We start from the raw sequence: 25,660 nt of genomic DNA on the forward strand, positions 1-25,660 counted from the left end.
CGACAGTATCACCTCAAAATCTCTCATCAGCCGTTAAGATTTTCACTGAAAACCAGCTTAATTTTTCGAACCATGTCCACTTCGATGTGTCTCACAGGTTTAGAAAAAATTTTGATCAAACAAAGCGCCAGTCTCTCAGCAACTTCTCAGACAAAGGAATTCCGACGAGGGGCTGGACGACTCCTCCCACAAGGAGTGCTCACAGGCGAATGACGTCACCAACAGGCGTGGAAAAACTCACGCATGCGCACGAGGGTTCAAGCATGTCTGACGTAAAAACATATGAATGAAATCCATATAATTCTTGAAAAAAATAAAAAGGACCTATACTTTATTGACAGACCTCGTACATTCATTTGTACGTCATCCAATGCATCGCCACTGCTACTCTGCCTCAACTGCAGCAGCAATTCATTACGGAGACAAAGTGTAAGAGCCAGAGACTCCTGTCCAGACTAGACAGATTATAGTGTGCCCTCACTCAGTGTGCTTGTATACTCACGATGTTACCAGATAACAGATGCAACATGGAAATCAAACTCAAAATGTCCCAAAAATGGTATGCCTCATACGAGTAGGAGTGGCTTAATAAGACTGAACTGATGAATTTATCATCTATTTTCCAGTAGCATTACTTTTTTCCATCATTGGAATACTTCAGTTTTGTGCAAAATACATCTTTAAGTGTAAATAACCTCAAATCAGTTTTACTGTTAAAGCTGAACATACGGCAGCACGACTTTAGTTGTGTCATCCAGTGGGTGCCCCCTGCCCCCACCCAAAAACACTAAAATGATAAGAAGCATCACTGCTGAAGTGTCTTGTCTAAGGAATTTAACCTAATAGCACAAATCAGTGTTGCTCATATAAAAGATGTCCACATGCTTCCAGGTCTGCATTTCCACCTACATGACTACTTAGCACCACACCAGACTCCACCATTATGTGGTTTTGAAGTGGATAAATGTTTTCACAGTGGATTCCAGCCTTACAACCCCTGGCAAAAATTATGGAATCACCGGCCTCGGAGGATGTTCATTCAGTTGTTTAATTTTGTAGAAAAAAAGCAGATCACAGACATGACACAAAACTAAAGTCATTTCAAATGGCAACTTTCTGGCTTTAAGAAACACCATAAGAAATCAGGAAAAACAATTGTGGCAGTCAGTAACGGTTACTTTTTAGACCAAGCAGAGGGAAAAAAAAATATGGAATTACTCAATTCTGAGGAATAAATTATGGAATCATGAAAAACAAAAGAACGCTCCAACACATCACTAGTATTTTGTTGCACCACCTCTGGCTTTTCTAACAGCTTGCAGTCTCTGAGGCATGGACTTAATGAGTGACAAACAGTACTCTTCATCAATCTGGCTCCAACTTTCTCTGATTGCTGTTGCCAGATCAGCTTTGCAGGTTGGAGCCTTGTCATGGACCATTTTCTTCAACTTCCACCAAAGATGTTTAATTGGATTAAGATTCGGACTATTTGCAGGCCATGACATTGACCCTATGTGTCTTTTTGCAAGGGATGTTTTCACAGTTTTTGCTCTATGGCAAGATGTATTATCATCTTGAAAAATGATATCATCCCCAAACATCCTTTCAAATGATGGGATAAGAAAAGTGTCCAAAATATCAACGTAAACTTGTGCATTTATTGATGATGTAATGACAGCCATCTCCCCAGTGCCTTTACCTGACATGCAGCCCCATATCATCAATGACTGTGGAAATTTACATGTTCTCTTCAGGCAGTCATCTTTATAAATCTCATTGGAACGGCACCAAACAAAAGTTCCAGCATCATCACCTTGCCCAATGCAGATTTGAGATTCATCACTGAATATGACTTTCATCCAGTCATCCACAGTCCACGATTGCTTTTCCTTAGCCCATTGTAACCTTGTTTTTTTCTGTTTAGGTGTTAATGATGGCTTTCGTTTAGCTTTTCTGTATGTAAATCCCAGTTCCTTTAGGCGGTTTTCATACAGTTCGGTCACAGACATTGACTCCAGTTTCCTCCCATTCGTTCCTCATTTGTTTTGTTGTGCATTTTCAATTTTTGAGACATATTGCTTTAAGTTTTCTGTCTTGACGCTTTGATGTCTTCCTTAGTCTACCAGTATGTTTGCCTTTAACAACCTTCCCATGTTGTTTGTATTTGGTCCAGAGTTTAGACACAGCTGACTGTGAACAACCAACATCTTTTGCAACATTGTGTGATGATTTACTCTCTTTTAAGAGTTTGATAATCCTCTCCTTTGTTTCAACTGACATCTCTCGTGTTGGAGCCATGATTCATGTCAGTCCACTTGGTGCAACAGCTCTCCAAGGTGTGATCACTCCTTTTTAGATGCAGACTAACGAGCAGATCTGATTTGATGCAGGTGTTAGTTTTGGGGATGAAAATTTACAGGGTGATTCCATAATTTATTCCTCAGAATTGAGTGAGTCCATATTTTTTTCCCTCTGCTTGGTCTAAAAAGTAACCGTTACTGACTGCCACAATTATTTTTCCTGATTTCTTATAGTGTTTGTTAAAGCCAGAAAGTTGCCATTTGAAATGACTTTAGTTTTGTGTCATGTCTGTGATCTGCTTTTTTTCTACAAAATTAAACAACTGAATGAACATCCTCCGAGGGCGGTGATTCCATAATTTTTGCCAGGGGTTGTATAAACAAAAGAACAAAAGCCATGTTCACATCCGGTGGAAAGCAAGGGCAGAAACATAATAATGACACTATGTTTGTAACATGAAGGAGACCATACTCTTACCGGGTATGCAGAAACCCGCCGTTGGTTCTTGTTACTCTTAGTCAGAGGGGCATAGGTCCGTGGTGGTACTTGAGGGGGGAGTGTCTTGCTTCGAGCTACAGGCTTCCCTAACTGATCTCCGCTGACCTTTCGGCCTCGAGAATCTTGATGACTCTCATTGAGTTGGGACAAGGAATCGTTAATAATCTCATAATTCAACTCCCCTGACACGACCTTTGGCTGATCCACGTCTGGGGTGAACAGGTTGACATTGCGGGGCATAGTGGACCATCGAGGAGGAAGGAAGGGATTTTGTGAACCTGAAGATGAAGGAATGGGGTTTCTTGGTGGGATGGCAGGGGGAACGTCCTCTGGAAGAGATGAGAACCCTTTGAGAAGAATCCCTGACCCAGAGGTAGACGAGTCTCTGTAGCTGGGACTTGAGTCTCCTAACTTTGTTTGCTCTGGATTGTTGAGGATGAACGGGGAATCCATGACATGGTCTCCTTGTAGCATGTTCGCCCTTGCTGGAATGGATGGTGGAGAATGGGATCCTCCAGGTTGGTTCAAGGAGGAATCAGCTCCAGAAAGTTCCCCTAGAAGGCACTCTCCCATCGAGGTCAGAACTGGTTGGCTGGCTATGGGTTGAGAGTGTTCAGCGAAGGGAATGGGTGACGTGGATGTGATTTGGCCGTGGTTGTGACTAGTGAGTTCAGGGCCACTCTGGCTTGTTCCGGTGCTTCCCTTTTCCTGTTTGAGCCGTGAAAGAGCGTCATATTCCATCTGTAGGGCCTCAGCCAAGACCAGCTCCTTTTGACTGAGACCCAGAGCGTCCAGACAACTCCAGCCCACCTCGCCAGCCTCCTTCTGGGTCTGAGTCATCGACATGGTGCCTCCACTGGACAGATGTAGGGGAAGAGCACGGTAAGATGTGCTGCTAGAAAAACAACCATGGATCCATGTAACGGCCGAACATCAGCTGTGCAGACAAGAGAAAGAACAGGTTTTAAAGAAACAAGAACAGAGGCTGACACACCCACACAGGCACACACGCACATGTGTCAGTGTGCTGTCACACAAAGCAGCAGATAAAGAACTTTTCTCAAATGTACGTCAGCAATTAGCTTGTCGTAGGGAACTGAACAGAGGACCCTCAGACCACAAACCCATCTCTTTAATGTTGAGGTTGTCACAACCCATTTTTTAATTTTAAATTTAAAATAATATTACAGTGTGAGGGAGGACATGCAGGTGGTTGGTGAGACAGAGGAAGTTACAGAGGACAGGGTGGGATGGAAATGATTGATATGCTGTGGCGCCACCTAATGGCAGCAGCCGAAAGAAGATTACAATAACAACATAAAGTCATGAGGACAATGTTTCTGTTTAGGCTCTCAGTTGTCCAGGTCGTTTCCATAGTAGAGAAGCTTGAATCTTTGACTGGACTGGGTTGCTTGACGTGAGGACGTTTCGCTTCAAATCGCAGAAGCTTCCTCAGCTAAAATTCTTGCTCTGGTAGTCTGAAAGCTTCTGCGATTTGAAGCGAAACATCCTCACGTCAAGCAACCCAGTCCAGTCGAAGATTCAAGCTTCTCTACTAAAGTCATGAGGAATACATTTTCATATCTGCAGAATTTCTGTCTCATTTCAGTAAGTCTCAGTAACTTTTGTCCTCCAGTTTGTTTGTTTTTTAATCTCCCAATATCATTGCACTTTTTCTGTACATGGAATGCTTTAACACAGCGTCTCTGGTGTCAACATTTAAATTCCAAAGATAATCAAGATGGACAACTGGGGATGAACAGCACACTGGACATTATCTGATGCAGTTTGAACAACAGAAAACATCAGATGGACATGGGCTACTGACCCACCGCGCAAAACATTTATTTTTTTAAATCACCTCTGAATTTTTGTGCCTTGCAGTGGTGTACTTTTATTGGAATTTCTTTACTTTTGTGTGTTTATTCCTGGGAAAGTCCAGGAATCAGGAGTCCAGGCCCCACAAATCTTAGAAACATGGAAGCATGCAGTTCTCCAGCCTCATGGTAGGGGGGCACTAGTAATCCCAGGGATTCTTCTTGCAGCAACTCCTCAGCTGCAGATTAAGTGACAGCAAGCCACGATTTACAATTAGCAAGTTAAGAGCTGCGGTCCATTTATTTTACTTTCAGAATGGAGATTTCCATATCCAAACAAACAATTTTCTAAACTGGACTTTCAATCAAAACAGGAGGTAATAATTAGAGGACGACTGACACTGTGTGGATGTGTAGCAAGAAAACGCCTTTTCTACTGCCTTCTTTTCTCAACTTGTGACTGTCTGTAAATTGTGACCTGAAGAATTTTCTCATTAAACACGAGCAGTCGACCGCTCACATTCAAAGCCAGAAAGGACGACTTTCTTCCCTGGCAGTGATCTCTACTAAGACAGAGGGACTTTTAAAACTGAAATTCTCTTTCACACTGGCGTATTTGTAGAGCTGCTTATTGTGGCGTATCGTCCACGCCGAGTTGAGCAGCTCTACGTCGCGTTTTTGTTTCCTACGCAGCAATATGTTGAGGGCTACACACGTAGGACGGAAGAAATTAAACATGTTTAATTTTCTTCAGTGTAGCGCGCTGGACACATAAAATACACAGTTTTAAGCAGGTCTGCGCAGCACAGCGTTACTGTATACAAGTCTGTGCAACACGGCGCTCCTGTACACAACCAAAAACTGAGTGTGTGAATCCAGAGGAATCAAATGGAGAACATGAGAACATGATCACACAGCCCACAGCGCCTGTGTGTGTTCAGAACAGGGAATCGAACCTCAACTCAAACTCTCTCTCTCTCTCTCATATCAAACAATAAGCACTGTGACTTTAAAATAAAAGCACCATCACTGCATGTCTGTGCGATCATCAGACGACCTGATCGATCAGGTCTGATCAAATCAGTGGACCTGATCGGAGCAACCAGAGCTTTAAAGGTTTAGAGTCGCAGTGCTTCGTTCACAGCAGCCTTTACCACAGCCAGACTCAGCAGCATCTTGACACAACGAAAATGATTCACCAAGACAAAAAAAATTTAAATAAATAAATAAATAATAATAATAATAACGTTAAATGACTCTGTTTCTGATGTGCACCACACCGTGCAGGAGAGAACAGAGCGCACTTCCACAGAGGCAGAAAACAGCAGCTTTGGCTACATACAGTAGGGAAAATAAGTATTTGATCCCCTGTCAGTTTTGCAGGTTTTCCCACCCACAAAAGAATGGAGAGATCTGTAATTTTTATCGTAGGTACACAAACTGTGAAAGACAGAATCTTAAAAAAAAAAAAAAAACACTCCAGTAAATCACTTTGTATGATTTTTAAATAATTAATTTGCATTTTATTGCATAAAATAAGTATTTGATCACCTACCAACCAGCAAGAATTCTGTCTCTCACAGACCTGTTAATTTTTCTTTAAGAAGCCCTCTTATTCTGCACTATTTACCTGTATTAATTGCACCTGTTTGAACTTGTTACCTGTATAAAAGACACCTGTTCACACACTCAATCAATCACACTCCAACCTGTCCACCATAGCCAAGACCAAAGAGCTGTCTGAGGACACCAGGGACAAAACTGTAGACCTGCACAAGGCTTGGGATGGACTACAGGACAACAGGCAAGCAGCTTGGTAGAAGACAACAACTGTTAGATATTTATTAGAAAGTGGAAGAAACACAAGATGAATGTCAATCTCCCTTGGTCTGGGATTCCATGCAAGATCTCACTTTGTGGGGTAAGGATGATTCTGAGAAAGCTCAGAACTACACAGGAGGACCTGATCAATGACCTGAAGAGAGCTGGGACCACAGTCACAAAGATTACATTAGTAACACATGATGCTGTCATGGTTTAAAATCCTGCAGGACAGCAAGGTCCCCCTTCTCAAATCAATAAATGTCTCCGTTCTCACAGATCCTGTGAAACTGCGTGAAAATGCTGTAGTACATATGCCAGGCTTATATTTGGCGCTGTGAGGCTTCTACAAAAAAAATGGAGAAGACGACGTGGAGCTAACAACAAAAGCTAAAACTTTGGAAGCTGGCTCACGGATTAAATAAAGTCTTTAATCTGACCTGTTGCCAGGATTCATCATCACAGATGAAAACTGGTCCCCACGTGACACCCTTGTTTTGGAAGATGATGTCTGGAAGTAGAGAAGCTTGAATCTTCGACTGGACTGGGTTGCTTGACGTGAGGACGTTTCGCTTCAAATCACAGAAGCTTCCTCAGCTAAAATTCTTGCTCTGGTAGTCTGACTTCTGTCTTGACTCTTGTAGAGAAGAATACACCAGAAGCCAACAAAAGCTGGAGTTTTTTAACCTAACCATACCCCACCTACCGAGAGGCTGACTGCTATAGGCTAGTGACTAAACAATAGCTCTAATTAGCACCTATTGTGCTCTAGTTAGCACTCTCCTAATGACAGGATGGAAGCCTCCCCTGATGGCTCCCTTGACGACTCTCCTGATGACGTGAATGACTCATTACCATGAACAAAAGACTAAAACTGCTTTGACCTGAGTACCACATTGTAAACAGGGGACAAAGCGTGTCTGAGACCCGCTCCGCGGTTATGGCTGGGTTTCAACTGTTTTACAAAGAATGCTTCCTTGACACCTCTCTCAAACCATTTCTTCTCTCTGGCTAAGATTTTAACTTCCTTGTCCTCAAACGTGTGGTTAGTGTCTTTCAGGTGGAGATGAACTGCAGACTGAGGTCCACTGGCGACCTCTCTGCAGTGCTGGTATAGCCTCTTGTGTAAAAGTTGCTTCGTCTCACCTATGTAGTGTTCGTTACAGTTTTCCTGACATCTGATAGAATACACTACATTGCTCTGTTTGTAACTAGGGATCCTGTCCTTAGGGTGAACTAATTTCTGTCTCAAGGTGTTGACTGGTTTAAAGTAAACTGGGATTTTGTGCTGTCTGAAGATCCTCTGTAGTTTTTTCTTCCCCTACTCCTGCTAAATAAGGGAGAGACACTCCTCTTCTTCTTGTCTCCGTCTCCTGTCTATCTGGTCTCTTTGTTTTCTGGTACTTCTGCACTTTGTCCAGGGACCATCGTGGGTACCCACATACTGTGAGGGCTTTCTATACAAGTTGTTGCTTTTTAGCCCTTCCCTCTGCAGTTGTGGGCACCTGTAGGGCTCTGTGTTGAAGAGTCCTGATCACCCCGAGCTTGTGTTCAAGGGGGTGATTTGAGCCAAAGAGCCATTGATCAGTGTGAGTGTGTTTTCTGTAAACCTCTGTCTGGGGCTGCCTGTTCTATCCAATCGTAACATCACAGTCCAAGAAGGCTAAATGGTTGTTTCTGGCATCCTCACGTGTGAACTTGATACTGGAGTCCACCGAATTGATGTGTTCTGTAAAGTCCTCGACCTCCTGTTGCTTGATTTTAACCCATGTGTCATCAACATATCTGAACCAGTGACTGGGAGAGATGCCCATGAACGACGTCAAGGCTGTCTTCTCTACTCGCTCCATGTACAGATTGGCCACAATGGGGGATACTGGAGACCCCATCGCACAACCATGGCTCTGCCTGTAGTAATTCCCCCTAAACAGGAAATACGTGGTGTTAAGACAGATCTCCAAGAGTTGGCAGATGTGGTCTGGTGTGAGTTTGGTCCTTTTAGGTAGAGACATCTTCCAGCAGTCTCTGCCTCACAGCTGAGACGGCCTCAGCGGTGGGGATGCAGGTGAACAACGAAGTCACATCAAATGATATCATAGTTTCATCTGCCTCCAGCTGCAGGTCCTTGATTTTGTTCACAAAATCTTGTGTGTTCTCCACATGGTGGTCTGAGTTACCCACTAGAGGAGCCAAAATCCACTTGAAGTGCTTGGCCAAATTGTACGTGATGGAATCTGTGTTACATACAATAGGCCTGAGTGGCACGTCCTGTTTGTGGATTTTGGGCAGTCCGTAGATGCACGGAGTGGCGTCCCCAGGGTACACTCTGTAGTATGTCTGCCTGTCGATGAGTCCCTCTTTCTCCAGGTTTTGGAGGTAGCTAATGATTTTCTTCTTATAGCCACTCGTGGGTCTCTCTTCAGACGTTTGTATGTACTGGAGTCATTGAGCAGTTGTTGATCTTGGCCTCGTAGTCAGATGTGTTCAGGACCACCGTGCATCTGCCTTAGCACTGTTCAGCGCTGCTGTGACTCTTAATCGGAAAGGGTTCCAGCTTCTGACTCTGACAAACTGTTAGTGTTTAATGGCTGACTCTACTGCAGTGATGTAATCTACTGTCGTATATGTTTAGGGGGTCACTGAGAATTTAGTCCTTTAGCGAGCACATCTTTTCTGTCTGTAAGAACCTGTCGGACAGATTCTTTACCCAATTTTTCCCTGTTGTCACTAATTTGTCTGGGTGTATCTTTAAAACTACTCCCACTGAAAGTACGCCTTTTCTGCACTAAAAGGTTGTGAAACTTCCTGATTTGCCGCTCCTTACTTTTTAAATGCTCAGCCATTTGAATTTTAACTATGAACTTTGTGATCTTATTACACTCTAAACCCGGATATTGTTTTAATTTAAACTTTTTAGTAATCATTAATTATTCTTTCGTGTTTTGTAAAAAAACGTTCTCATTAGTAAATCAAATATGTTGATTGCACTATCCAATTGAAATTTGGAGTGTAATAATCATGTTAAGCAGAGATGACTTTGTATGTTATGTTTCTGTAAGGGAGGGGAGGGGCCCTCTCGAAATTCTGCCTAGCAACCGGTGTGCGCATGCCCAGAGTAAAGACTCCGCGCTGACTTGTGGTGCTCGAAAGTCGTGGATTTGTCAGAGCAACTTGAGCAACATTATGCTGGAATGGTGAGTGTGTAAAGCAATTTGTTCATAACTTTCTAGTCAAAAGATGGTTCACTGACAACAAATTAAGTGCTGCTTTTTTTTTTTTTTTCCTGTGTCGGTAAATGTCTTGTGTTGCGCTGTGTGAAGTGTTCTCTCGACGCCAATTTAGTCGCACCGACTGTGTGTTTTTGAGAGAAACTTTGAATTCCAAAAAATGGAATGTAAAGCTTCAAATTAGCTATTCGTTGATAACTTTCTGGAAACTATTTTAGCCCAAAGGCCGGTCCCGTGACAACAAGTTCGCTAACTGAAGTTAGCTTGTGTGCTAATTAGCACGTGTGTTTGGTTGTAGCTAACTAGCTAAAGTTTGTTCAGTATGTAACTTAGTAAACATTTCAAACGATAAGGTGATGGTGTCCTTGTAATGTTTAGCAGAGCTTAATTTTACACACTGGAGTTAATGTTTCTGCAGCTCCATTTCTCAGCTAAATATTTTCCTATGTTCTGTTTTTACAGGTTCTTGTGAAGATGCAGTGGCAGTGTAAGTATTGTGAGTTTATATGTGAGAAAAGGGGTTACCTATTAAAACATTACAGGTTAAAACATGCAAGCTACAGCAGAACTGTACCGTTTCCTTGCTTACACCAACAATGTTTCTGCACATTTAACTCCATCAATGCACTTAAGGTCCACTTATCTAAGATTCACCAGACAGCCAAGAATGCTCAACTGTGTGAAACTGCCCATGTAACCTTTCACTGTCAGTTATGTGATTTTTCAGCACCCTGTACTGAAGCAGTTTTTTTCACTCACCTGCATAGTACACATTTAAAAGTTAATCACAGAGTCCAGTGTCCATATACAGGCTGTAACTTTCACACTAATGTGTACTCCACATTTAATGCACATAAAAGCACATAAAAGTAAAGAGCACAGGACAGAGAATTGGAGGATGTTCAAGCCAACAATAGTCTCTGGTGTTAATACTAATGAAATGACCCTTGAAGAACATGTGCCTCCAGATGACATCCCTGATTTAGAGGAGAGTGAGGATTCCAGCAGTGAAGAGCTTCATGATCTAGGAGAACAGCTGGAGCACAATCTGGCAGCTCTTTTTTAAAGATGCAAACAGTCCTTCATATTCCAGAGTGTTCTGTACAAGAAATCATACAACAGGTTTTACAGATGTGTGAACTCTCCCAGCCACTGCTGCATAATTCTGTCAAGGATATTCTAAAACAACATACAAATGTAGATGATTCCGTTGTGAGACAGTTAGTTAAAGCTGCTTCAGAGAGCAATATCATAAGGAGATTTTGTGGCAAGAATGGCTCCTTATCAACCACTAAAAAAAGAGCAGCATATGTCAGGAAGAACTTCACAGTCGTTATGCCAGTAGAGTACATTATTGATAGAGAAAAAGAAGCTAGTGTTGTATATGTTCCTTTACATGCAATGCTACAGAAAATGTTGAACAGGGATGATATTTGCCCGATTACTTTTTATTGACTTCAGCTCCACCTTTAATACGCTTCAGCCATACTTATTAATTCAGAAACTTAAAGCATTGGATGTCAACCCATCACTTATACGGTGGTTTCACTCTTTTTTGACAAACAGAACACAGCAGGTTAGGTAAATTGTAGCCTGTCCCAAATCAAAGACATCAGTACTGGAGCACCACAGGGATGTGTGAGCTCACCTCTCCTTTTTACTTTATATACTAATGAGTGTTCAGCCAAGCACCCTGGGAAATATATTTTTAAATATTCAGATGACTCAGCACTTCTGTGCTTGCTTCAACAGAATGATGATTTGAATATCTATCATTCAGAGGTGAGGCAGTTTGTTGAGTGGTGTGATTCCAGTTACCTTACTTTAAATGTTAAAAAGACAGAGGAAGTCATTTTTGATCCAACGTTAGTTGGCAATCACAACTCTGTAATTATACACCAGCAACCAATCACACAGGTGCAATCGTACAAATATCTTGGTGTCTGTATAGACAGCTCCCTTACATGGAATATTCATGTTGACTGGTTATGTTCCCGCTTGAATCAACGACTATTTTCTACGGCGTTTGCGTTTTCATGGAGTCGACCAAAACATTATGTTACTGTTTTATCAGGCAATTCTTGAAAGCATTCTAAGATATGGCATAACCACTTGGTTTGGGAACCTTCCTGTGTCCCTAAGATCAAAATTAAACTACCTTGTTCTCACAGCAATGAAAATCATTGGTCTGAAACAGTAGAACGATCCTCAGTCAATTTTTGATCAGTGTGTGATGAAGCAAGCGGACAGAATTCTTTCTGATCCCTCCGATGATCTGCACACGCAATACGAGTTGCTACCATCGGGCCGGCGTTTCAGAGTCCCCCATTGCAGACTGAATAGATATAGGAATTCTTTTGTTCCTATATCAATTATAGCCCTTAACAAATATCATAATAAACACCGCTAACAATCAGGCACATTAGGAGGTTTTAGTATTTGTATGTTTTTTATTTATTTATTTTTATTCTTTATTTATGTATTTATTTATTTTTATTTATTGTTATGAACTGTTTATGTCTTGTTCTGTATCTTTGTATGGGTCATGATTTTTGAGAAGTCCAAGACAAATTTCCCCATGGGGACATTAAAAGTATATATCTATCTATTTTAGACAAAGTTCTTCCAGTACAAAAGCATGTGCCACATGAGTACAGTACATACAGAGATGGTACATACTGTAAAGAAAATGACCTCCTTAAAGGAGAGGAGTTCAAAATCGCTGTTGGACTTTACACAGATGACTTTGAAGTGTCCAATCCTTTAGGAACATCGAAAAAGAAACACAAAATGAGTGCAGTGTATTGGGTGATAGCTAATGTGCCATCAAAATACAGGTCCACACTCCACTCCATTCAGCTTGCTCTTTTGTGTAAAGCAACTGATGTAAAAGAATATGGCTATGCCAGAATTCTCCATCCTCTCATACAAGATCTGGTCTCTTTGGAGCAACATGGTGTATATGTTGAGAAGTTGGGAGAATGTGTCAAAGGCACCGTGTTATATGTGGCTGCTGTTAACTTGGCCGCTCATTCACTTGCAGGATTCTTCGAGAATTTCACAGTGGACAGATTCTGCAGATTCTGCATGGTGATGAGGAAAGAGATCCAAGACAAGGAGGTACGTTCAGACACCTTTGAACCCAGAACTAGAGACACACACACAACCGGCAGGTGCAGGAGGTACGGCAGGATCCCACTGTGGCTAAAGAGTATGGTGTGAAAGGAGTATGTGTATTGACTGACAGTCTGGAATACTTTCATGTTGTTCGTGGTTATCCCCCTGACATCCTGCATGACCTTTTGGAAGGCATTGTTCCTGTTGAGTTATCACTCTGCATTTCAGACCTGATTTCTAAGAAGTATTTCACTTTAGAAACACTGAACCACACTATCAAGTCTTTTGCATATGCCTTTAATGACAAAACTGACCAGCCTCAGCCTATTTCCCGTGGCTTTTCTACCAAAGGAACCATAGGAGGAAATGGCCATGAGAACTGGGCATTACTCAGACTGCTCCCACTTCTCATAGGCCATAAAGTACCAGAAGGAGACAATGCATGGAACATTCTGATGCTCCTTAAAGACATTGTTGAGTTGGCTGTAGCAACAAGGCACACTGAAGAGTCAATACATTTTCTTGACTGCAAAGTGTCAGAACACAGAACTGTTGCAAAGTACATTCCCTGATTTCAGCCTACATCCAAAACATCACTTCATTGAACACTATCCTCAACTGATTAAGGCATTTGTCCCACTTTCAGATGTCTGGACAATGCGCTTTGAGGGAAAGCACAAATTTTTCAAACGGGTTATTCGTAATGCTCACAACTTCACAAATGTAGCTCTTACACTGGCTGTAAAGCATCAGAAAATGATGGCTTACTATATGGACACAAGTTCATTTTTCAAACCCTCAACTGAAATGGACAAGGTGTCTACAGCATTGATCAAATCTTACCCTGAGAATGTCCAACAAGTTTTCTGCCAGAAAGTTCCTCAGCTTGCAACTGTTCTTGTTGCATCATCAGTCTCTGTAGATGGAATTAGATATTGCACTGATATGATAGTTTGTCAGTTCATGCTCAGGCCTCCCTGAATTTAGGCAGATCAAACAGATTGTGGCAATTAACACAGAGATCTTGTTTGTCTGCAACATGATGACGGCATGGTACCACAAGCATCTCCGATCTTTTGAACTCTGTGAGGGCACTAACCCCTCTCTTTGTGTCGTGCAACTAAAACAGCTGAATGATGTTTTCCCTCTTCCAGCATACAGATTTGGAGACAATTTAATAGTGACACTCAAGCATTATATTCAGTGTTAAAAAGGCACAATGAGGATCGCTTTAATCAATCCAAGTAACATGTCTCTCTCATTTTGCAGCTTTTTTTCACCAATGTACTCAGCTGTTTCATGATTATGCATTGCACTTGTCACACAAAAGTTTTATTGTAACTAACTTTCCTCTAATAGTAAACGTAATATATATACCGTATTTTCCGGACTATAAGTCGCACTTTTTTACATGTTTTGGCCTGGGGTGCGACCTATACTCCGGTGCGACTTATAAATGAAAAATATACCGGTAGGATCTCAATTAATTTACTGTAACAAAACAATTTTACGTGACAGACTCGATCTATGTTTTAAAATGGCCACCAGAAAAGGAAATGCAATGCATCATGGACACTGTAGTATGGCGGCCGTCCTATAAGTCACGCTGGTCGCGATAACCAATCAGAGAACAGAACGTTGGACGCGTATTCCTCACCTCACCCACAGCGTGTGAAGCTGACGAATACGGTGCTTGCTGTTATTCCGGCATGGCGAACAAAACAGCTTCAACCCTTGGATATCAGTGTGAGCAGAGTGTTTAAGTTGACGCTGAGAGCTGCGTGGGAGCACCGGGTGAGCGACGGCGGAGGATTAGCGTGTGCACTTGGAAGGAGCTGGCGTCGAAGATTGTGAATAGCGTTTGAAGCAGACGAACATGGTGTTTATTCCGGGACGGCTAACAAGACAGCTTCAACCCGTGGATATCAGTGTGAGCAGAGTTGACGCTGAGAGCTGCATGGGAGCACTGAGCGACGGCGGAGGATTAGCGTCTGCACTTGGAAGGAGCTGGATCGACAACGCTGGGTGGTCATGAGCTGCGCAGGTAGGTGCTGCATGGTTCGGCTCGCAATGTGGTCCGCAAAATACAAACGTATCTGTAGGTAAAATGCAGCTCACGAGAGGGCACTCGAGGCTTGTGTGACTGTTCCTGCGACTTCTGACTACCATAGAAAAACAAAAATTTCAACGTTACTGATAACTTAACAAGACAACGGAGAAGGCCCGAAAAAATGCCACCAAAAAGAAAATCATACTCTGCAGATTGTAAGTTACGACTGGTGAATATGCATCTGAAAACGGTAGCCGTCACAATATTATCATCTGAACTTTTCATGTTAAGTTAACATACCTGTATGTCCATGGGACTTATAGTCCAGTGCAACTTATTTATGGTTTATTTTTCTTTATAATGATAAAGTGGCTGGTGCGACTTATACTCCGGTGCGACTTATTTATGGTTTATTTTTCTTTATAATGGATAAAGTGGCTGGTGCGACTTATACTCCGGTGCGACTTATTTATGGTTTATTTTTCTTTATAATGGATAAAGTGGCTGGTGCGACTTATACTCCGGTGCGACTTATAGTCCGGAAAATACGGTACTTATATTTCTAATGAGCTACTTATTTCTATTCCCTAGATGATGGCACACCAGAAGTTGATCTTAAGGGTCATTCTCACAGAGGCAGATATAAGAAAGGTCATCCTGAATATGAGGCCTGCTACAGTGGAGGATTTGATAAGCAAGCTGAAAGAATCACTGGGACTTGATTACAACTTCAATCTCCAATACAAGGATCCTGAATTCAATGGTGAACTATGCAATCTGACAGATATTGAAGACCTTCCAGAAAAAACAACAGTCAAAGTCATCCCTGTACTTAAGCTGGTGCCTGTGTTAACATCTGATGAAATCTTGAGTGATACACTCAGTGCAGCAGATACGGAGATCCTATCACATTCATCTCAGGAGATGAATTTATCTCAGGAGCCACAGACACAGTGGCCAGAGTTTTTTGATATCCCAACCTTTTCTGTTGATGTAGAATATAGACTTAGGCAAGCAGATCTGCTGTGTCTTAGGGATGGAACACTCCTGAAAATATCAAAAGAGCTTAAACACGAGATCCTTGAAAAATTGGCAGAGAGCATGTATAGCTACACACCATACCCAAATAATGCTCAATTTGAAAGTGTTGCACTAGCACTGATAAGTAAGCACCCCTCTCTCCAGGAACGAGGCTCCACCAGTCGCTGCAGTGGTTGGAAAAATAGTCTAAAATATAAAATGGCTACTTATAGAACAAAGCGTAGGAGGTCAGGATGCCTTGATGTCGCCGTAAATGCCGATAAACGGGGACGGCATTCAGGAGAAGACCAACCAGTTAACAAGAATATCAAGAAGGCAAAGAAAGGCGAACTCAACTATTTGCCCAACTTTCCAGAGGGATTTGATTAGGCAGCCCTTGAGGGTGCCCATAAGGACCTTGTTAATGAAATGCAGAAGAGAACACCAAATGGACCAGTTGTGAAACAGAAGATGGACCTGACATTTGCTTTGAGAAGAAAAGAGGTGGTGGAGTTTGAACCTGCCATAAGACAGATGGTGGAACGCTGGCCTGCTCTTTTCACAGAAGCTCAGGTACGATGAAGATATAATGCATTCTAGCTTTTTTCATGTTTGATGTCTGTGCACATCCATTTGTCATCTTTTATTAATTTATTCCATTGCCCATTTGTGTTTTTCAGGTTTACATGGAGTTCAACAGGATTGTGGGCAAGGACCTCAAGAAAGAATTCTATGAAGGCATTGATCGACACAGTCAACGTCTAATCGAGATATTTCAAGCAAAGAGAGGAAGCGCTGGGCAGCTGTTGACACAGCTTTCACAACAGACCAAGGTTAGTCTATACCCATAATGCACTTGCATCGTTTTTCCACAGCTTATGTATGACAACGTTATGTCACAAAACTGCTACTGTATTAGTTTTGCAATACAATTAGTATTGGTTTTTGTTGGTTCAGCTCTCTTGTAGACCAGTGGTGTCCAAAGTATTCCAGAAAGGGCCAAGAGGGTGCAGGTTTTCTTTGCAGCCACTGATTCCAACAGGTGATTTCAGTGATTAACATCACTTTAAGCAGATAGGATGAGTTCATCGGTGAAAACACCTGCTGGAGTCAGTGGCTGCAAAGAAAACCTGCACCCTTTTGGCCCTTTCTGGAATACTTTGGACACCACTGTTATAGACCGTTAATTTCTTGTCATTCTACCAAGGTAACGTGTGTTGTCTTTTACTCTCCAAAAGTCTACAGAGCCAACAGCTGGTCGGACACTGGTGCTCAGAGGACTTCCTGTTATCCTTGGTGACAACCCCGCAGACGTCTACAAAGCAGTCTTTGTAAGTAATGCCATATTGTCTCAAAGAGCATCTTAAAGGACCAGGGGCCTCATTTAGAAAGACTTGTGTGGATTTCCTACTAAAACATGGCGTACACCAAAACCCAAAAACTAGCGTAAGCACAAAAATTATCCAGATTTATTATATGGCTGCGACGTCATGTGCACTCTGACTGGATGACAACCAGTCTGATATTTTCCCATCTTGGACCGTTACCATGGTAATCGGTCCGAAATGCGTAATTCTTGGAGACCGGCCATCACCTCGGAGGTGAGCTGAGCCGCTGTTCAGCTCAGCTTGAAAGCTCTGAAGTTCACCTACACAAAAAAAAAAGGACTTCACCTCTGCTGCTGAAGCGAACGGCTTCACTTACGCTCTGTGTGCAGCTTTTATATTCAGGCATATATATATATATATATATATATATATATATATATATATATATATATATATATATATATATATATATATATATATATATATATATATTGCCCTGTCAGGAGGGTAACAGTTCTTAAATTTCCCGTACTGTAGCCCTGCATATCAACCAATCAGGATGCAGCATTATCCTAGCGCGTGTCAAAGTAGAACAAGCACGACCGGTTGCAACCAGTTTGACGCTGCTTCTTTCTGCAAGTGAGTTGTTTGTAAACACGTCGATATGGATCATTTGGGTAATCCAAGGTTTCAACTGATGACAGACGATTTAAACAATCTGCTAGAAGAAAAGGATTCCAAAAACACTAAGAAAATTGTGAAAGGAGCAAAGAAGGCCTTCGATGACTACTGCAGTGCCAGAAATATTAATTTAGCAGCTGCTGATGACCTCACCAGTCTCCTTGCTGAAACACTGAAACGATTCTATGCTAAAGTTCGCCAGGTAGGATTATTAATGTGGTGAACACAGGTGACAGTTATTCTATAGGCATAAACAACTATGAAAATTAAAGTACATACATTAAATAGTAAATTTTCTGTGTTTTCAGGTGAATGGACAACTGTATTCGAAGAAATCTCTCGTGTCGTTGAGTTACGGTCTGCAAAAACATATGCAAGTCGCCTATGATGTGGACATTATGCATGACAGTAATTTTAAAGAAGCCAATGACATTTTTAAAGCTGTTGTAAAACTGAAAAATGAGGGTAAAGCAGTCGTGAAACACAAAGCAGCGATTCCAAAAGATGAGATGCATAAACTGTACACATCAGCATGTCTGTCACCCAATACACCTGCAACTCTGCAAAACCGAGTGTTTACTGACATCATGATCTTCTCTGGTAACAGAGGAAGAGAAAATTTACAAGAAATGCAGAAGGATGACTTCACGATTACAGCTGATGAAAATGGAGAAAAGTATGTTCGGATGAAAGACAAAAAGACTAAAAACCACACTGGATCTCTGCAAGATGATGGAGAAAGTACTGGTGGGAGGATGTATGCGACCAGCATGCCCATGTGTCCAGTCAGCTCAGTGGAAAAGTATATGAAGCGTCTCAATCCAGAGTGTCCTGATTTTTGGCAGCGCCCAAAGAAGGCATCTAATAAGGCAACTGCTGCTGTCTGGTATGAGAATGCACCATTGGGGAAAACACTCTTGGTGAAAAAAAATGAAATTGCTGTCAAAAGAGGCCGGTTTGCACATGACCTACACCAATCACTGTCTCCGGGCTACCACTATAACAACACTGGATCGGCAAGGATTTGAATCAAGACATATAATCGGTGTCACTGGTCACAAACAGGAATCAATCCTGACACATTATTGCCAAGTTGGAAGTGAAAAAAGAAAACAGATGAGTGATGCTCTGAGCACACTAGCATCGTCCAGCACTGTTACGCACTCACCTGGACTACAAGACCTAGTACAAGCTGTGCCGTCCAGCTATAAACCTATGTCACCAGTGACACGGGTGGGACATCTGCTCTCCTCCAAGATCATCAATATTAAAGATTGTGTGGTCAATATTGTTGTTAAGGACTAATGTGTTCAAGACTTTAATCCAAGCATGGAGCTAAATTTTCTAGCTCCATATCAGTTCCAAAATAAGAAATAGACTTTAATCAATGTTCACAGTTAAAATAAGAGTATATTTGTTAAGTTTATGGTATAAATGTGTTCTGGCCAGTGGTGACCACAGATAACCAAAAAAAATTTACTTCGATAACATAAAAAGATAACTGAAAAGTTATCTTTGATAAAGATAAACCGATAAACCACCCAAAAATGTATCGGAAGTTACAGATAATCGATAACCAATAAATTCCGGTGTTGTCTCTGGTACATTTGCAATTACTAAGAAGCTGAAATTAATTTTTAACATGATCGCTTCTGAAAGCATCAAACTATTAGTAAAAAAAAAAAAGTAGAAAAGGGGGTGTTCACAATAATAGTAGTGTGGCATTCAGTCAGTGAGTTTGTCAATTTTGTGGAACAAACAGGTGTGAATCAGGTGTCCCCTATTTAAGGATGAAGCCAGCACCTGTTGAACATGCTTTTCTCTTTGAAAGCCTGAGGAAAATGGGATATTCAAGACATTGTTCAGAAGAACAGCATAGTTTGATTAAAAAGTTGATTGGAGAGGGGAAAACTTATACACAGGTGCAAAAAATTATAGGCTGTTCATCTACAACAGGGGTGGCCAAGTTCGGTCCTCGAGAGCCACATTCCTGACACTCTTAGCTGTCTCCCTGCTCCAACACACCTGAATCCAATGAAAGACTCACACACCTGAATCCAATGAAAGACTCATTAAAAGTCTGCTAACGAGTCTTTCATTGGATTCAGGTGTGTGAGTCTTTCATTGGATTCAGGTGTGTTGGAGCAGGAAGACAACTAAGAGTGTCGGGAATGTGGCTCTCGAGGACCGAACTTGGCCACCCCGATCTACAATGATCTCCAATACTTTAAAATGGACAAAAAAACCAGAGACGCATGGAAGAAAACAGAAAACAACCATCAAAATGGATAGAAGAATAACCAGAATGGCAAAGGCTCACCCATTGATCAGCTCCAGGATGATCAAAGACAGTCTGGAGTTACCTGTAAGTAGGGCTGTCACGATTATTACAATATTCGGCAATCGCGATTATTTTTCATATTCGCGATTATTTTTCATATTTGATTACCGTGAATTATTTTATCCACAATTAGCATAAAACACTCAGAATCTGACGTTATTGTGGCTGCAGCCTCGCTCTCGTCTTAAGGCAATCCGTCCTGCCATTTGGACGGCCGATTAAAACAGCGGCCGTCTTCTCAAAAGCCATCTAAAATGCGGAGCTGTCTCTGTGTGTGTGCGCGCGGAGTCAACAGGCTGCAGCGCAGTCTGCAGGCTGTTGACTGGGAGGGGGTGCGTGAGGGAGATTCCTGAATGCAGGCGCGACACGTTACAGTCTGAGAACCATCAGTGCACAGCGAGCGCGGAGCAGAGAGGATTTTAACCCGAGTGAACATGTTAACAAAACCAAAACGTGAAGCTTTTACTTCTCTCTGAACTTTCTCTAAAGGTGTGATTCTGCCGTTACCGTCCTGTTCACACCAAGTGCATGTCGTATGCTGAATTTATGAGATCATGAGATGAAATAAACGGTCAAATATCTTTAAAAACATATTTAAAAATGAGAATATATACTCAACAAAAATATAAACGCAACACTTTTGGTTTTGCTCCCATTTTGTATGAGATGAACTCAAAGATCTAAAACTTTTTCCACATACACAATATCACCATTTCCCTGAAATATTGTTCACAAACCAGCCGAAATCTGTGATAGTGAGCACTTCTCCTTTGCTGAGATAATCCATCCCACCTCACAGGTGTGCCATACCAAGATGCTGATTAGACACCATGATTAGTGCACAGGTGTGCCTTAGACTGCCCACAATAAAAGGCCACTCTGAAAGGTGCAGTTTTATTTTATTGGGGGGGGGATACCAGTCAGTATCTGGTGTGACCACCATTTGCCTCATGCAGTGCAACACATCTCCTTCGCATCATCCGTGAAGAGAACACCTCTCCAACGTGCCAAATGCCAGCAAATGTGAGCATTTGCCCACTCAAGTTGGTTACGACGACGAACTGGAGTCAGGTCGAGACCCCGATGAGGACGACGAGCATGCAGATGAGCTTCCCTGAGACGGTTTCTGACAGTTTGTGCAGAAATTCTTTGGTTATGCAAACCGATTGTTCCAGCAGCTGTCCGAGTGGCTGGTCTCAGACGATCTTGGAGGTGAACATGCTGGATGTGGAGGTCGTGGGCTGGTGTGGTTACACGTGGTCTGCGGTTGTGAGGCTGGTTGGATGTACTGCCAAATTCTCTGAAACGCCTTTGGAGACGGCTTATGGTAGAGAAATGAACATTCAATACACGAGCAACAGCTCTGGTTGACATTCCTGCTGTCAGCATGCCAATTGCACGCTCCCTCAAATCTTGCAACATCTGTGGCATTGTGCTGTGTGATAAAACTGCACCTTTCAGAGTGGCCTTTTATTGTGGGCAGTCTAAGGCACACCTGTGCACTAATCATGGTGTCTAATCAGCATCTTGGTATGGCACACCTGTGAGGTGGGATGGATTATCTCAGCAAAGGAGAAGTGCTCACTATCACAGATTTAGACTGGTTTGTGAACAATATTTGAGGGAAATGGTGATATTGTGTATGTGGAAAAAGTTTTAGATCTTTGAGTTCATCTCATTCAAAATGGGAGCAAAACCAAAAGTGTTGCGTTTATATTTTTGTTGAGTATGAATGAACTGAGCCACAAAAAAAAAAAAAAAAACCTGACATGGTGATGTGGTGATGTTCAGAAGCACAGATCACAAAAAGCAGCTGAGAACTCTGAACTTTAACAGCTCTTATTTTCAAAAGGTATTTATTTGTTCAATCTTGAGCTTAATGTAGTGTTTAAGCACAAAACGTGACTGATGAGGAGAAACAATTTCAGAAATGCAACAGAAACAACCACAAATCAGAAAAAGTTGGGACTGTATGAAATGAAGATAAAATAAAAATGGTGCATGTTCCCAGTTTCTCCACTCACAGAAGCCAAACATTCTTCCAGAGTTGTGTAATTATACTACAATAGTAGAATATAAAGAAGGGGAAAAAAAGAAAAAAAAAACAGACAATATATTCGTCAATCGCAATTATTTGTCTGACAATTAATCGTCTCCAGAAATTCCTAATCATGACAGCCCTACCTGTAAGTGCTGTGACAGTTAGAAGACGCCTGTGTGAAGCTAATTTATTTGCAAGAATCCCCCGCAAAGTCCCTCTGTTAAATAAAAGACGTGCAGAAGAGGTTACAATTTACCAAAGAACACATCAACTGGCCTAAAGAGAAATGGAGGAATATTTTGTGGACTGATGAGAGTAAAATTGTTCTTTTTGGGTCCAAGGGCCGCAGACAGTTTGTGAGACGACCCCCAAACTCTGAATTCAAGCCACAGTTCACAGTGAAGACAGTGAAGCATGGTGGTGCAAGCATCATGATATGGGCATGTTTCTCCTACTATGGTGTTGGGCCTATATATCGCATACCAGGTATCATGGATCAGTTTGGATATGTCAGAATACTTGAAGAGGTCATGTTGCCTTATGCTGAAGAGGACATGCCCTTGAAATGGGTGTTTCAACAAGACAATGACCCCAAGCACACTAGTAAACCAGAAAAATCTTGGTTCCAAACCAACAAAATTAATGCCTTGCAGATGTGAAGAAATCATGAAAAACTGTGGTTATACAATTAAATACTAGTTTAGTGATTCACAGGATTGATAAAAAAGCAGTTTGAACATAATAGTTTTGAGTTTGTAGCGTCAACAGCAGATGCTACTATTATTGTGAACACCCCCTGTTCTACTTTTTTTTTTCTTTTCTTTTTTTTACTAATAGCCCAATTTCATAGCCTTAAGAGTGTGCATATCATGAATGCTTGGTCTTGTTGGATTTGTGAGAATCTACTGAATCTACTGGTACCTTGTTTCCCATGTAACAATAAGAAATATACTCAAAACCTGGATTAATCTTTTTAGTCACATAGCACTACTATTATTCTGAACACTACTGTAGGTGTAATGTGCTCCTGTTTACATACTCTCATCAGAATTCTAGCTGCACTGTTTCAAATGTACTGGAGCCTTTGAAGGTTTTTTCCAGAAATCACAAAGTGCAGGGAGTTACAGTAGTCAAGCCTAGAGGAGACAAAGGCATGGATGAGTTTTTTCCAGCATCAACAATGACGTCGTACTGCAGTGAGAGTAGTTTCAATTTGTTGAAATGGTTCAGTTTTTGCTGCCCAAATATCCATGAGTGGAAATGGAAAGAAGTGAAGTCTGTGTGGCCTAAAGAACTACCTGAGGAGCAACAGAAGGCAGAGACAAATCAGTGACCCGGGGTCACTCCTGGCAATTACCCGTCAGAGAACACGGCCTCTGGACAGGAACCAAATCACTGCTGCTTTTGCTCTTAACCACAACAACGTGTATTGTGCTGTTATGAAGACATCAGTGGTAGATTAAAGATAATTTTTCCCTCTGCCTGCTGTTGGAATTTTTTCCCTGAGACTATAGGCTACATGTGTAGGTCTGTGAATATTTGTATTGAACAGTAGCCGAGGTTTGTGTGTGATTTTGGTCATTCTGTATGTCATTAGTGACTGTTGCAGATCAGAATGTGGGTATGTGTACACATGCCCGTGAATGTGGCCGAGGTATAGCAAATGGATTGCATTTATATAGCGCTTTTCCATCTGCATCAGACGCTCAAAGCGCTTTACAATTATGCCTCACATTCACCTCGATGTCAGGGTGCTGCCATACAAGGCGCTCACTACACAACGGGAGCAATAGGGGATTAAAGACCTTGCCCAAGGGCCCCTAGTAATGTTCCAGTCAGGCGGGGATTTGAACCCAGGATCTTCTGGACTGAAGCCCAGCACCTTATCCACTAGACCATCACAGAGAGCCGTCGCAACACACGAGCCTATAGCACCCTCATAAAAATGCCAAGCTCCCCCATAGCACCTGTAGAAAAAAATCTCTGGAGCCACCACTGATTTTCATAGAGCAATTTGTGACATTCATGAGACTCAAGTGAATGATGATAAAAAGGTGACAGCAGGTCAGATCACTGCAACGCTCTGGCAGCCGCACACAGCAGGTACATTTTAATTGAAAATAAATGTGCGCTTTAACTGGCACATGGCACACTCTGGCCCGTACAGATTGTAATTCAAGTGCACCCTAGCCAGATTGTTTAATAAAATCTTGGAAAGTGAGAGGATGCCTGAGGAGTGGAGACGAAGTGTGCTGGTTCCTATTTTCAAGAACAAGGGTGATGTGCAGAGCTGCAGTAACTACAGAGGCATAAAGCTGATCAGCCACAGCATGAAGTTATGGGAAAGAGTAGTAGAAGCTAGGCTTAGAAAACAGGTGAAGATCTGTGAGCAGCAATATGGTTTCATGCCGAGAAAGAGCACTACAGATGCAATGTTTGCTCTGAGAATACTGTTGGAAAAGTACAGAGAAGGACAGAAAGAGTTACATTGTGTGTTTGTGGACTTAGAAAAAGCTTATGACAGGGTGCCAAGAGAAGAGTTGTGGCATTGTATGAGGAAGTCTGGAGTGGCAGAGAAGTATGTTAGGGTAGTCCAGGACATGTACAAGAATAGTGTGACAGCGGTGAGATGCGCAGTCGGAATGACAGACTCATTCAAGGTGGAGGTGGGATTACACCAAGGATCAGCTCTGAGTCCTTTCTTGTTTGCAGTGGTGATGGACAGGTTGACAGATGAGATCAGACAGGAGTCCCCATGGACTATGATGTTTGCAGATGACATTGTGATCTGTAGTGAGAGTAGAGAGCAAGTTGAGTCTAGTCTGGAGAAGTGGAGATATGCTTTGGAGAGAAGGGGAATGAAAGTCAGTAGAAGCAAGACTGAGTACATGTGTGTGAATGAGAGGGAGCCCAGTGGAATAGTGCAGCTACAAGGAGTAGAAGTGGTGAAAGTAGATGAGTTTAAATATTTGGGGTCAACTGTTCAAAGTAATGGAGAGTGTGATAGAGAGGTGAAGAAGAGAGTGCAGGCAGGGTGGAGTGGGTGGAGAAAGGTGGCAGGAGTGATTTGTGACCGAAGAATATCAGCAAGAGTGAAGGGGAAAGTTTACAAAACAGTAGTGAGACCAGCTATGTTGTATGGTTTAGAGACAGTGGCACTAACAAAAAGACAGGAGGCAGAGCTGGAGGTGGCAGAGCTGAAGATGTTGAGATTCTCTTTGGGAGTGACAAGAATGGACAAGATTAGGAATGAACATATCAGAGGGACAGCTCAGGTGGGACGATTTGGAGACAAAGTCAGAGAGGCGAGATTGAGATGGTTTGGACATGTGCAGAGGAGGGACCCAGGGTATATAGGGAGAAGGATGCTGAGGATGGAGCCACCAGGCAGGAGGAGAAGAGGGAGAGCAAAGAGGAG

The 25,660-nt window shown here is 42.1% G+C and overlaps 1 protein-coding gene across 2 annotated transcripts in view; it reads right to left on the reverse strand.

The window, feature by feature from the left end:
• Nucleotides 1-25,660, reverse strand: part of pik3c2b (phosphatidylinositol-4-phosphate 3-kinase, catalytic subunit type 2 beta) — a 186,716-nt gene that overhangs the window by 134,073 nt on the left and 26,983 nt on the right. For both annotated transcript variants that reach the window (XM_034165394.1, XM_034165393.1), the window contains exon 2: nt 2,779-3,736. In XM_034165394.1, coding sequence (XP_034021285.1) covers nt 2,779-3,645 — 867 coding nt within the window. In that variant the 5' untranslated portion in view covers nt 3,646-3,736. The remainder of the gene's footprint in view (nt 1-2,778; nt 3,737-25,660) is intronic.

This window comes from Thalassophryne amazonica, unplaced genomic scaffold (assembly GCF_902500255.1).
Source record: "Thalassophryne amazonica unplaced genomic scaffold, fThaAma1.1, whole genome shotgun sequence".
NCBI lineage: Eukaryota > Metazoa > Chordata > Actinopteri > Batrachoidiformes > Batrachoididae > Thalassophryne > Thalassophryne amazonica.